Raw genomic sequence first — 13,666 nt, 5'->3', positions numbered from 1 at the left:
TATTAGTCATTTTAACTGAACTTCGGACTGGTGGTGGTGCTTTTTTGGGTCATTCAGTGTTACTGTAAAAAAAAATAAAAAATTGGGAGAAACTAACAAAAATACTGATTAGATAATAATGATATGAATTCTACTAATAAGAACCATATAAAACGCACCAAGGATTAATGAGCTACTGGATTCATGAATATTAATCAGGTTGTGTGCGTTCGCTCGAACTGATTTGCTGAACTCAAAACGGACGATACTAGGTGAGCGCCAGCCAATGAGATTGCCGTTTGCGCATTAGTTCCGCCCACTACCGGAGAAAGCGGTAGTTCTTAAAAGCTGAAGAATTCCAAAGGAACGCCGTTATTTTGACAGCAAAATACAACAAAGAATATCGTTTACATGTAGCGCGCATAGGTAGCGCGTCATTTCTCTCTCTCCCTCTCTCGCTGCGTGTGTGTGAAACAAAGCGACGGTGAGTTGTGCGCTTCACACTAGAGTTTACGGTACGTTCAATACAGGTGCGTTGCACATCCATTCAGATGAACTGAAAAACAGCACAGATCGCTTGGCGGAGAGTGAAACTATGATGCGCTCAGTCAGAGAGTCTCCTCTCTGCCTAGCCTCCAGCTCACGCACTGGTAAAATCTGAGAATTTATTAGCAATTGGCTAATATTAGACATAATTTAGTCACCCAGCGTGAAGATTTAGTCGCATATGCGAGTGATTTACTCGCAATGTAGAGGGTTGATACATATCGAAATTGTATGTATACTCTCACACTTTAACTTCTTCTATTCTTGAACACTTGATGATTATCTAATCAAAATAAAAGCGCAGCGCTCAGTCTAGGAGTATCACAGTCTAGTACTGGTATCACACACACTCCGGACGCGTCGCGTTCAATTCGAGCAGCGGTCTAAAAACAGTTTATTTAATCACCAAACGGACACAAGTTTACTTCCAAGAATGAATGAACAATGAGGCATAGATGAGTTTGAAGTTCAGTGTTTAAAAAATGGAGCAAACGGAAAGAGAAAGCGCGATCTATATTATAGCTCTATAATAAAGCACTTTAATGAAGCATTAACAACAATTCAGGACAAATATAATGTAATTTAATGGAAAGCTATGTGAATGGCGCTCTGTGGCGCGGCAGGATTTTCTGTTGGCTGCATTTAAATCCGAGTCTGAAGTTTCCCGCACTGTTCAGCGTGCAGTATCACTTGTCTAAACAAATGGCACGTGCGGTCAGTGATTTCAACCACTAGAGGCCGCTCTCGTACTGTATAATGGCAGCAGACCCTTCTCAGCCATTCCAGCAACGGACGCAACCCGGAAAACTATCGGCATGGATTTTTGCCGTTAACCGATAGTTCCAGCAAAAAACTATCGGTGCCGATTAATCGTCAAAACCGGTCGACCTCTGGTTTTTACTGATACATCCTTCACAACCTCTTTGTACAGATTACCACATGAAATGGTTGTTAAGTAAAGGAGATCCACATTTAGACAGCAACTGGAATAATAGTATCACTATCATTACCTTTTAGGACTAATAGCATCTGTCCTACTTCCTCTTCAGTGACATCATTCATGCCAACACCACACACTCTCACACAGAGCTGAGATTAAGGCCCTGTCCACACGGAGACGCGTTTAGCTGTATTCGCATGAATTTTGTATCGTATAGGCGTTTCGTCCAGACTAATCTGGCGTTTTGGGAGAGTGAAACCGATATTTTTTTAAACCGGGTCCCAGAGTGGATAAATCTGAAAACGCCAACCTTGCGTTTTCTTGTGGACAGCAAATCCGTATATTTTCTGAAACGATGACATCATCAGCCCACGTCTCGCCCATAGACTGTATGAAAACATGGACGTAGTGTCCGTGACGTCAACCGTGAGTTTCCGAAGAGCATTTTTGAAGCCTAAAGTAGGCGGAGCCAGCCGTCGCCATCTTGGCAGCGCGTCACCACACGTCATTCCCGGATAATTGAAAATGGACAAAAAGGCGGGAGACGGTTGATGAAACCACACCCACCTAGCTCGATGCCGGTGACAGCAGCAGCAATCCACCTGTCACTCAAGTGGCCACGCCCTTAATTATGCAGAACTTTAAAGCTTAATATAATTTAAACGGATGAATAATTACATATATATATGTATATTACTGAAGAACTATAAAGATGGTTAATCTGTGTTGCACTGATAACTGTAATTGTTTGGTTATGGTTATGGGTGAGATCTTGCGTGGAGCCCCAGATCGCGGGAGATTATCAGTGGTCTTGTATGCCTTCGTTTTTCTAATAATTGCTCCCACAGTTGATTTTTTCGCACCAAGCTGCTTACCTATTGCAGATTCAGTCTTCCCAGCCTGGTGCAGGTCTACAATTTTGTTTCTGGTGTCCTTTGACAGCTCTTTGGTCTTGGCCATGGTGGAGTTTGGAGTGTGACTGTTTGAGGTTGTGGACAGGTGTCTTTTATACTGATAACAAGTTCAAACAGATGCCATTAATACAGGTAACGAGTGGAGGACAGAGGAGCCTCTTAAAGAAGAAGTTACAGGTCTGTGAGAGCCAGAAATCTGGCTTGTTTGTAGGTGACCAAATACTTATTTTACCGAGGAATTTACCAATTAATTCTTTAAAAATCCTACAATGTGATTTTCTGGAATATTTTTTCTCATTTTGTCTCTCATAGTTGAGGTATACCTATGATGAAAATTACAGGCCTCTCTCATCTTTTTAAGTGGGAGAACTTGCACAATTGGTGGCTGACTAAATACTTTTTTGCCCCACTGTATATAGAACAAAACCAACACTTTTTGTACCAGGTTGTAAACATATTTTTTTCTGCTGTAAATTTGGGCATTTTAACATTGGGAGTCTATGGGACTGACTACCTTTTGAAGCCAGCCTCTAGCAGCCAGTCGATGAATTGCAGTTTTAGTCACTTTCGTGTTGGCTTCATGAGAGAGGTTGTCGCTTGGTCTCACCCCAAGTCAGACACCGCTACGTCACGTAACAGCAACGAAAACATTAACAAACACTGAACGATTGTATTTTTTATTAACTAACATTAACACAGATTAATAAATGTATTGTTCCTTTGTTCCTTTGTATATGTGCGTAGTCCAAGTCTTCTTCGTTTTAGTGTATCTCTGGCAGAATTACAGCGCCACATGCTGGTCTGGGATGTATACTACAGCGTTTTGTGTCGGTTTCGTGTGGATGCAGATATTTCTTCAGACGAGGGGAAAAAAAAGATCGGATAGGGAAAGCTCTGGCTTCGTGTGGACGTAGCCTAAGAGCATTCCTCATGCCAATGCTTCATGTTAGTTCTGAAACCTCAGAGGCTCTCCTACTGGAAAGTACATTCTGAATAGGGTTGGGTATCGTTTGGGGGTTTTTCGATAGCGGTGCCAAATCGATACTTTTAAAACGGTTCCGGTGCCTGAACCGATACTTATAAAAAAATTAATAAAAATTCCCCCAAAAAATGATGGATTGGCCATTAGAATAGAAATAGAATAGAGAGTGCAAATGTTAGAGGGTCAAGTTTTTTTTATAAAAAAAAAAACAAGCAGATAAAATTGGAAGTAGCATTAGAATAGAGAGTGCTAGAGTTAGAGGGTCAAATGAAGATGAAAGAGATGTGTTTTCAGCCGTTTCTTGAAAATATTAAGGACTCTTGGATTGCTTGCTTGGATTGAGCTGGGCAGGTCATTCCACCAAAAGGGAACAGTTTGTAGAAGTCCATGAAAGTTTTATCATAGGTAGAATGCAAAATGTTTCAATACAAGCATTTCAGTCAAATGTAATTTATGCAATATTTCAAACCTTTAACCCATTTGGGAAAATCAACCCATGGCAACAGTTTAAAAGTAGCCCAATTCTGTGGAAAAATCGCGGACTTGGCAACCCTGCATCCAACAAGAGCTACCGGTCACAGGTCATAGGTCAAGAATAAGGAGAGATGACTGACAAGACCATGCTTGAGTATTTGCTGCTCAACATATTCTAAGCTCATTGAAAAATATCTGATCATGTAAGATGTGCTCTCTTTACACAGAGTGTGTGTGATCGCGAAATCGAAAGTGAAAGTAAACGGCGCAAACGCTCATTCAAAAATATTTAAATACACCGCATCCTGAGAGCGGCTCCCCGATGCGCCAAAATTATACACAATATTAGAATGTTTAAAGGAGTGGACACGAAAATCGCGGTGGCGAAACACATGTTGCGGGAGCAATGGTCAGAGATTCAGCGGGAGTGGGATTAAGAAAACAGCCGAATCCCGGATATTTTGGACAATTAAGAAATCCCGGCCTGACGCATTTTTGTAGGTCCAAAAAGAGGACATGTCCGGGAAAAAGAGGACGTATGGTCACGCTAATCGATGTATTCTTTTTAAAGTAGCATATAGAACATATTTTCTGCCTCATTCTGTGACAAGAAGCCTCATCAGATCACAAAAGAAAGCATTTGACTGGTGTTGTGGAGTAATAAGGTTATAATGTTCTCTTTTGTTGGACAACAGGTTTATAAACGTGAATACAAGGGAGCTTTAGGCATTTTAATTTAAGCATGTTTAGTTAACGGAAGGTTACCTGCTGCCATCAGAGCAAGTGTACTTACTGCATTCACGCGCTCCTCGGATGCTCTCATTTCCCGAGTTGTGCTTTTAAGTCGGAATGTGAAAACAACATGCACACTCACGTTACTACAAAGATTTGTATTATTAGAGCTTTCCGACTTGAGTTCACGTGCATTTTCTCAGTCGGGAAATTATTTTTCACGTGCGGTGCCGGTGATGATGCTGCTTACATCCGTTTCTGAGAACAAATATTTCAATCGATCGCTCAGGCATGGCACCGAAATCTGCGTTCGGATTCGGTTCTAGTACATACCGGTTACATACATTACATACTGGTGCCGTATTGGTACCGGGTTTTGGTACCCAGCCCTAATTCTAATCACACTCATTTCTGGAGTTTATTGTAAAAGTAGTAACTGTTTCTATGTAAGCTGCATTTTATAATCAGATTCCAAAACTCGGTAACTTGTAATTAGATATGCTGTGTTTTAAAAATGGTCAATCAGATTAGTTTCTTTACAATAAAAAATAATTACATGATTACATGTCATTCATACTGTGGCAGTAAATTGTTCATAATTTAATTTTCTTAATGAAAAAATGCCTACTGCCTGTTTCTTGTTTTAAATTATTATTATTATTATTATTTTGTCTTTTAAACAGATGCAATTACATTATGCGAAATTTTATATTTACATGTAATGCAGGGATTCCCAAACTTTTTTTGTCAACAGAATCACTTTGAATTAATATATGTATTTGAAGTACTCCCTAAGCTTGTAAGATAATGTTAATAATTAAGGCAATAATTCAGCAACAGATTTGCATATGTACAGTTCTGTGATGTCAGTTAATAATCTGATCTTTTTATGTTTACGTTGAAGTATTTTGTTTTGATTGTTTTATTTTAAAATTATTTAAATGTTATATATATATATTTTTTTATTAATTAATTAGTATACCTACAAACTCTGGGAAACCCTGATGTAATGTTAGGTTTAATGCACTTTGTATGTTTATATTAATATAGTAAAAGATTGTCCTATTCAAATCAATGTGATAAATGAGTCAAAAGTAAACTAAAATTAATTTTAAAAAAATGTCTAATTGTATTACTTAAAATGTAATAGATTGTTACTAATTACAATTTTTGTCATGTAATTTGACATCAGTAACAAACTACAATTTGTAAGTAATCTACCCAATTTGCATATTAGGCCCATTATTGTATTTTATAAAAAAAAAATTAAATCAATGTTGCTTATATTAAGGCTGTGAGTTTTAAATTATGACATGCGATTAACCCCAAAAAATTGCTTATCAGATTTTTCCTGAGAAAAGCCCCCAACGAAGATAATTGAAAGACATTACATTATTGTAACAGACAAGTAAATCATGGCATAAATGCATGTTTTGACAATTTTCTTCTCTTTCCTACAGGTTGCCAAATCTTGTTGAGGGTTGTGTGCTGGTTAATGCATAGAGGAAAAAGGGTGAAGCTTGAAGACGAAACTGAAGGTAGTTGGAAAAGGTATAGGAATGTTTTCCTGACTTTATCCCATTTGTTATAGATCAGTGGGCTCACCAAAGGTTAGGCTGATGAATCGCTCCTGTGTTCAGTTTTGCAGCTGTCAGAATGACCGCAGTGGATGACATCTCGGACAGCACGGAGGTTGTGGAAATGGACGACGTCCCCTCCCAGTTTTTCGTGGAGAAGCACTCATGGGATGGCTTGCGTGACATCATTCACGGCAGCCGGAAGTACTCGGGAATGATCATTAACAAGGCGCCCCATGACTTCCAGTTCGTTCAGAAGCATGACGAGTCCAGCCCTCACTCGCACCGGCTCTACTACCTTGGTACCCTTTTCCCTTCCGCGTCAACACAGTCAACCGTTTTCATGAGCATGCAGCTTCTTGAATCAACAAATGCACCAGTTCCTCATTTCATTTTTAAAATAGTCGTGCTTTTAAGCCTGTCTTCTTTTTAAATGGTAATGCTCTATGACACAAAAGAGTCTTCATCATAAAAAAAATGAAAAATATTTGTAAAAAATATATGGCAAGTTTTTAGAAATGAATTTTTAATTAATATATACATTTTTAGAGTGTCACACCATGTGACATTTCACAACCTGTCATAGTCAAATTAACTGATGTGTTGACTTGGACACCGCCATGAGGGTATGCAGAGGGCCTCTTTATGGCTCTTTTCCTGTTTTGTTTTGTCCCCCTTATGCTTTTGCACGTTGGTTGGACCACATGACTTTCTGGTCGCACCACATGACCATATACACTACCTGTAAGTTTTTTAAAAAATGTATTAAAAAGTCTCCTCTGCTCATCAAGGTTGCATTTATTTAATCAAAAATACAGTAAAACGGTAAAATTATGAAATACAGTTTAAAATAACTGTTTCCTATTTTAATACATTTTAAAATGTTATTTATTTCTGTGGTGGCAAAGCTGATTTTCTGACAGTAATTTTCTTTACTGTCACTTTTGATCAGTTTAATGCATCCTTGCTGAATAAGAAAAAATATTTGAGCAGAAACTTTTGAACAGTAGTGTTGGAAAAAAGTACAAACACATGGCTGAGTAATCAACTCAATTAATTAACTGACTGCGTAACATAATTTGTGGTAAAGTTTTTTAATTGGCTCATTTCAAAAATGTAACTCTGTACATTAGTATTTAGTCTCAATTGGAGAACAGTCGCATTCTCATTTCAATGAAATAAGAACAAAACAGCAGTCTGGGAAAATTAGGGATAATTTGTACACCACTTAAAACTGCAGGTAATTTGCTCTGAAGTAGTTTGTATTTTCTCCCAGATTTGAGGAGTTATGTGATCCAGAATCTTTCAGAAAGCTCCCTGGATTTCTGCAGAATTTGAACACCCCCTGTTCACAGTTCATTCAGTCTGTTCGTTTATTAAATATCATGGCTAATTTGATCATGCTTTCAGCTGCCATCAAGACTGCAGTTTCCTGAGCTCTGTTTAACACATTTTACCACGCTCAAATCCATTCAGCAGTTTTTCTCCAAAAATCTGCACAGAAAATGTTAAAAAGGACTGCAGGATCCATCTGGGAAGAATAAAACTGTTAGTCCCTCAGTCGTCTGAATAGCACAACAAGATTTTTAAAGTTTCTGAAGAAAATGTGAGTAGTGTTTTCTCATGCATATGCAAGAGTCCCACATTTGATGGTTTAGTACATTGCAATGCTTGTTCTAGCAACCATCCAGAAGAACCTATGAGCCACTTAAAATAGTCAAAGATTCCACCCACAATAATATCATATCCTGCTCCCTAGATCAATAATGTTTTTACCATTTTAATGTCTTGCTTAGAAAGGCAGCAGCACAAATCTTAAAACAGTTCAAGTGAGGCAAAGTTTTGTTGTGCTTATGAGAACCTTTTTCAAAATACAGCATCATCTGACAAAACCGTCACAGTCGAAACAAGCTAAATTCTTCCACGCACCATTTGCACAAGAGTTCATTGAATTCACTTCTTTACAATGGTGAATTGGAGACTCAGGCCCTTTTCAAGCAAAATAAATCAATACCAAATGGTTCCACCAAGTAATAAGCACTTAAGAGTTTTACTGCAACACAATACCAGTGACGTGGACTTTATATGACACTGAAAGCTCGCCGTTCTCTGGTCTTTGCATGTATAATGCACTTATATTCCCAGACAAGCCCGTCTTTGAGTCTCTGCCATCTTCTAACCTTCGCTGCCTCCAAATCATTCTACTAGTGGATTTGTGTATTATTAGATTAGATTAAAGAGTTTCTATCTTTTTTATCGTGGGTGCTAGTCATCCATAGATCTCTCAGTCTCTCGCTCATTACACTCATTAATAATCCTCTTCAGATACACAGTGACTCAGACGCTGTTGTGTCAGTGAGACACTCTCTGTTCTGGAAAAGGGCAAACACTAACCTTGGACAAAGAGAGGAGTGAAATGTAGTCACAGGAAATATTTCAGAAGATAGAAAAGGGTGTAGTTTACCGATTGTCTGTTTGTCACTGTCTTCTAAAAAGCATGTGAAAACATGATTCATTGATATACTTATAGAATGAGCTTTATTGCCAGGTATGTTTACACATACATATAAAGCATTAAAGGTACAGTTCACCCAAAAATTAAAAATGTTTCATAATTTACTTGCCCTCATGTTTTTCCAAACCTTTATTAGTTTCTTTCTTCTGCTGAACACAAAAGAAGATATTTTGAAGAATGCTGTCAACCAAACAGTGGCTGGTTGCCACTGACTTCCATAGTACTTTGTTCTCTATACTATGATAGTCAATAGCAACCAGCCACTGTTTGGTTTTCAGCATTCTTCAAAATATCTCCTTTCTCTTCTTTTGTCTCCACAGCTTTCAAAGTATACTTCTTTTTCCGCTGACATCACTTAGACAATCCAGGCTATTGGATAGATAATGCTAACTAAAATTTTTGTCATGTAATTTGACATCAGTAACAAACTACAATTTGTAAGTAATCTACCCAATTTGCATATTAGGCCCATTATTGTATTTTATAAAAAAAAAATTAAATCAATGTTGCTTATATTAAGGCTGTGAGTTTTAAATTATGACATGCGATTAACCCCAAAAAATTGCTTATCAGATTTTTCCTGAGAAAAGCCCCCAACGAAGATAATTGAAAGACATTACATTATTGTAACAGACAAGTAAATCATGGCATAAATGCATGTTTTGACAATTTTCTTCTCTTTCCTACAGGTTGCCAAATCTTGTTGAGGGTTGTGTGCTGGTTAATGCATAGAGGAAAAAGGGTGAAGCTTGAAGACGAAACTGAAGGTAGTTGGAAAAGGTATAGGAGCGTTTTCCTGACATTATCCCATTTGTTATAGATCAGTGGGCTCTCGAATGTTAGGCTGATGAATCGCTCCTGTGTTCAGTTTTGCAGCTGTCAGAATGACCGCAGTGGATGACATCTCGGACAGCACGGAGGTTGTGGAAATGGACGACGTCCCCTCCCAGTTTTTCGTGGAGAAGCACTCATGGGATGGCTTGCGTGACATCATTCACGGCAGCCGGAAGTACTCGGGAATGATCATTAACAAGGCGCCCCATGACTTCCAGTTCGTTCAGAAGCATGACGAGTCCAGCCCTCACTCGCACCGGCTCTACTACCTTGGTACCCTTTTCCCTTCCGCGTCAACACAGTCAACCGTTTTCATGAGCATGCAGCTTCTTGAATCAACAAATGCACCAGTTCCTCATTTCATTTTTAAAATAGTCGTGCTTTTAAGCCTGTCTTCTTTTTAAATGGTAATGCTCTATGACACAAAAGAGTCTTCATCATAAAAAAAATGAAAAATATTTGTAAAAAATATATGGCAAGTTTTTAGAAATGAATTTTTAATTAATATATACATTTTTAGAGTGTCACACCATGTGACATTTCACAACCTGTCATAGTCAAATTAACTGATGTATTGACTTGGACACCGCCATGAGGGTATGCAGAGGGCCTCTTTATGGCTCTTTTCCTGTTTTGTTTTGTCCCCCTTATGCTTTTGCACGTTGGTTGGACCACATGACTTTCTGGTCGCACCACATGACCATATACACTACCTGTAAGTTTTTTTAAAAATGTATTAAAAAGTCTCCTCTGCTCATCAAGGTTGCATTTATTTAATCAAAAATACAGTAAAACGTCATATTCTGAAATATCACAACTTAGAATTACGGTTTTCTGTTTTAATATACGTATGGTGAAGTGTAATTTATTTCTGTGATGTCAAAGCTTGTGTCTCACATAATCCTTTAGAAATCACTAATATGCAGTATTAATTAGTACTAATTAGTAGTTGTGCTGTTTGTTTAATTTTTTTGTCGAAATTCTGGTGCGTTTTTTTTAAGGATTCTTTGTTAAATAAAAAGTTCGAAAGAAGCATTTATTTACATTTAGTCATTTAGCATTACAAATGAGGACAATAGAAGCAATCAAAAACTAACAAAAGAGCAACAATATGTAAGTGCAAATGATAAGTCTCGGTTAGCCTAACGCAGTACATGTATCAAGGTATTTATATATATATATATATATATATATACACACACATCAAAACAGTCAATCCAACACAGTCAAGAATAACTTAAAGAGGTTGCCACCGTTTAGTAAACTGTGGACTAGTTTTGGCTCTTCCTGTTGACTTGAATGGTGATGCTTCCTGTTTGTCAGTTGACGGCCTTTCATTTTTAACCAGAAATGTGCACGCTGCTTTTCTGATGTTCACTGAAGTTTTCCGTGTCTTTTTCCCATGCCACTTGAAATTTTTCCATTTTGAATAGTTGTTACAAAAGGCGAGACACAAAAATGAACGATCAGTTGTGGGACTATATTCTGTCATAAATGGCATACCATTCATTCATTGCTGAACTCTCTACCGTCCGTTACTGGAAATGAAATGAAATACCAAATTAAATTAAAGTGCAACAGGTTTCTGTAATTTTCCTAATGTTTCATCTTGTCATACTTAAATAGGAATGCCGTATGGGAGCAGAGAAAACTCATTATTGTACTCTGAAATCCCAAAGAAAATACGGAAAGAAGCCCTCCTTGTGTTATCATGGAAACAGATGTTAGATCACTTCCAGGTATCTTTCCTTCATGTTTTGTTCTATGTTACGCTAACAGCAGCTAAACCACATATATGCGAGATTTATAACATATTAATAACATTATTATGTTCATTTGTGTTCATCTTATAGGCGACTCCGCATCATGGTGTATATTCCCGTGAGGAGGAGCTTCTCCGTGAGAGGAAGCGTCTGGGGGTCTTCGGCATCACGTCCTACGACTATCACGCACAAAGCGGCCTTTTCCTCTTCCAAGCAAGCAACAGCCTTTTTTATTGCCGTGATGGCGGCCAAAACGGCTTCATTGTGAGTCTAGCTGTTTTTTTCTGCTGTGCTCAGTTTAACATTTCTGGGAAATTTCTGCATAGCGTGTGTGCCTGAAACTCATGTGATGTTTAGCAGGGTGCCCCGATGAAGCCAGAGGAAATTAAGACTCAGTGCTCAGGGATTCGCATGGACCCCAAGATCTTGCCTGGTGATCCCAGTTTCATTGCCTTCATAAATAACAACGACCTGTGGGTGACGAATATCGAAACTGGAGAGGAGCGACGACTTACTTTCTGTCATAAAGGTTTGTTGATCTGTTAGTATACAGAAGCAGTTATAGTGTTGACTATTAAGGGTGTATTCTGGGTTATTTTTACCTTAAAGGGATAGTTCACCCAAAAATTAAAATTTGCTGTATTTACTCACCCTCAGGCCATTCAAGATGTAGGTGAGGTTTTTTCTTCATTAGGACAGTAAAGAAGATTTTTAGCTGAAACTGTGGTCCTTGGTGATTCATAAAATGCAAGTCAATGGCTACCGGCACTTCGAGAGTCAAAAAAGCACATACAGTCAACACAAAATGAATACCTATGACTCCTGATGATATATTGAGGTAGTGCTGGGCGGTATGACCAAAACTTTATATCACGGTATTTTTATAATGTTATAATCGCAGCATCACAAATCTCACAGTTCGGATCACATTACGGCTTTTGAACCACGGATCGGATAATTTTTCGGATCAGCAAGAAAAGAAAAATATTTCAATTTAACTTGCTTTATTTTTATTTATTACTTAAAGCAAAGTACTTATTTGATACCACAGTAAATACTACTAGATTAACTAAGAAAGTTTAAACATTATTAAAGAGACTAGAGAACAGCCAGTAAAAATAAGAACAAATACACAAATTACTAGCAGATAAATACAGCAGAATATGTTACAAATAAAATAAGGTTGGTATTATTCAAATACAGGAATGTAATAATTAGGGAAAATAACACCTTGCTTTATTTTTATTTATTACTTAAAGCAAAGTACTTATTTGATACCACAGTAAATACTACTAGATTAACTAAGAAAGTTTAAACATTATTAAAGAGACTAGAGAACAGCCAGTAAAAATAAGAACAAATACACAAATTACTAGCAGATAAATACAGCAGAATATGTTACAAATAAAATAAGGTTGGTAGTATTCAGATACAGGAATGTAATAATTAGGGAAAATAACACTGCATAGTGTTCAATGTATAAATTAAATATAGATTTTTATCACAGCTGTTTTGTTGTTTGATGATCATTAATGACAGCAGCAGTATTTATAGGCCGCTGTCCCTTTAAGACCTGATGCACGGATCCGATATAATGATACGCTTCACATCCAATTTCTTTCTCAGCTGTTTTCATTCACTTGAGATATAACTGACTGCGTTTACCTGAATGATTGTCGAGATGGGTATTTTGTCATAATTTTATGTGTATGTCTGTTCAGAGGATTCAGAAGAGGATTCAAGTCGGTGTTTGCAGGCTGTCTGAAACGCGTGTGCGCACTTCATGTGGTTGTTTTGGCTATATTACTTTTTTGTCTCATGCAGCGCACTGCCTGCGTCTGAGTAACAAACAAAAAAGTGCATGTGATATTAACAACTACGCTCATATTTATAATTCCAAACAATCAGTAAGCGACAGGTGCTAGGAAACGCTATTTTGTACTCATTTATTGACGAGTCGGCTGCGGTACGGCCAACTGAATGCGCTGCTTCTCTGCCGCTCACTGCACAGAACAGACGCCGAGAGAGGTGACACTTCTCCGGGAAAGTCAGACCTCGCGTTCACGGGACAGCACTGGCGAAATCTTCCAACTGAACCATAGCTAAAGCTTATCCAAAAAAGTTGCTAGGTTTGTCAGTATGAATATTCTATGGAAAAAAAGGGTCTGAAAGTTGCTAAATCTAGTGCTAAAGTCGCGCTCGTGTGTGTGAGGCGCGGAAGTTGATGGCAGGGGGCGGTGGATATTTGTGGCGGTCAACGTGGATATTGTGGATGAGTTCTTCTGTGTCATCACTTTTCTATTAGTTCTACAGCTTCAGTTTCGGAACTTTCACGCTTAGTAACACATACAGCTGTTCCCTCACCACAGTGCAACAGTGAAAAGGGACCCCTTTCAAACAGTGTCGCGTT

General features: G+C 38.1%; 1 protein-coding gene across 1 annotated transcript in view; it reads left to right on the top strand.

Annotated features, from left to right (window-relative positions):
- The first annotated feature begins 9,335 nt into the window (after positions 1-9,335).
- Positions 9,336-13,666, top strand: part of LOC107602444 (dipeptidyl peptidase 9-like) — a 25,412-nt gene continuing 21,081 nt past the window's right edge. The window contains exons 1-5 of the mRNA XM_016294937.1: positions 9,336-9,439; positions 9,528-9,766; positions 11,120-11,232; positions 11,347-11,520; positions 11,614-11,785. Coding sequence (XP_016150423.1) covers positions 9,384-9,439; positions 9,528-9,766; positions 11,120-11,232; positions 11,347-11,520; positions 11,614-11,785 — 754 coding nt within the window. The 5' untranslated portion in view covers positions 9,336-9,383. The remainder of the gene's footprint in view (positions 9,440-9,527; positions 9,767-11,119; positions 11,233-11,346; positions 11,521-11,613; positions 11,786-13,666) is intronic.

The sequence above is a fragment of the Sinocyclocheilus grahami genome, unplaced genomic scaffold (genome assembly GCF_001515645.1).
Source record: "Sinocyclocheilus grahami isolate Dianchi unplaced genomic scaffold, SAMN03320097.WGS_v1.1 scaffold327.1, whole genome shotgun sequence".
NCBI classification, from domain to species: Eukaryota; Metazoa; Chordata; class Actinopteri; order Cypriniformes; family Cyprinidae; genus Sinocyclocheilus; species Sinocyclocheilus grahami.
This window is presented reverse-complemented; position numbering and strand designations above follow the sequence as displayed.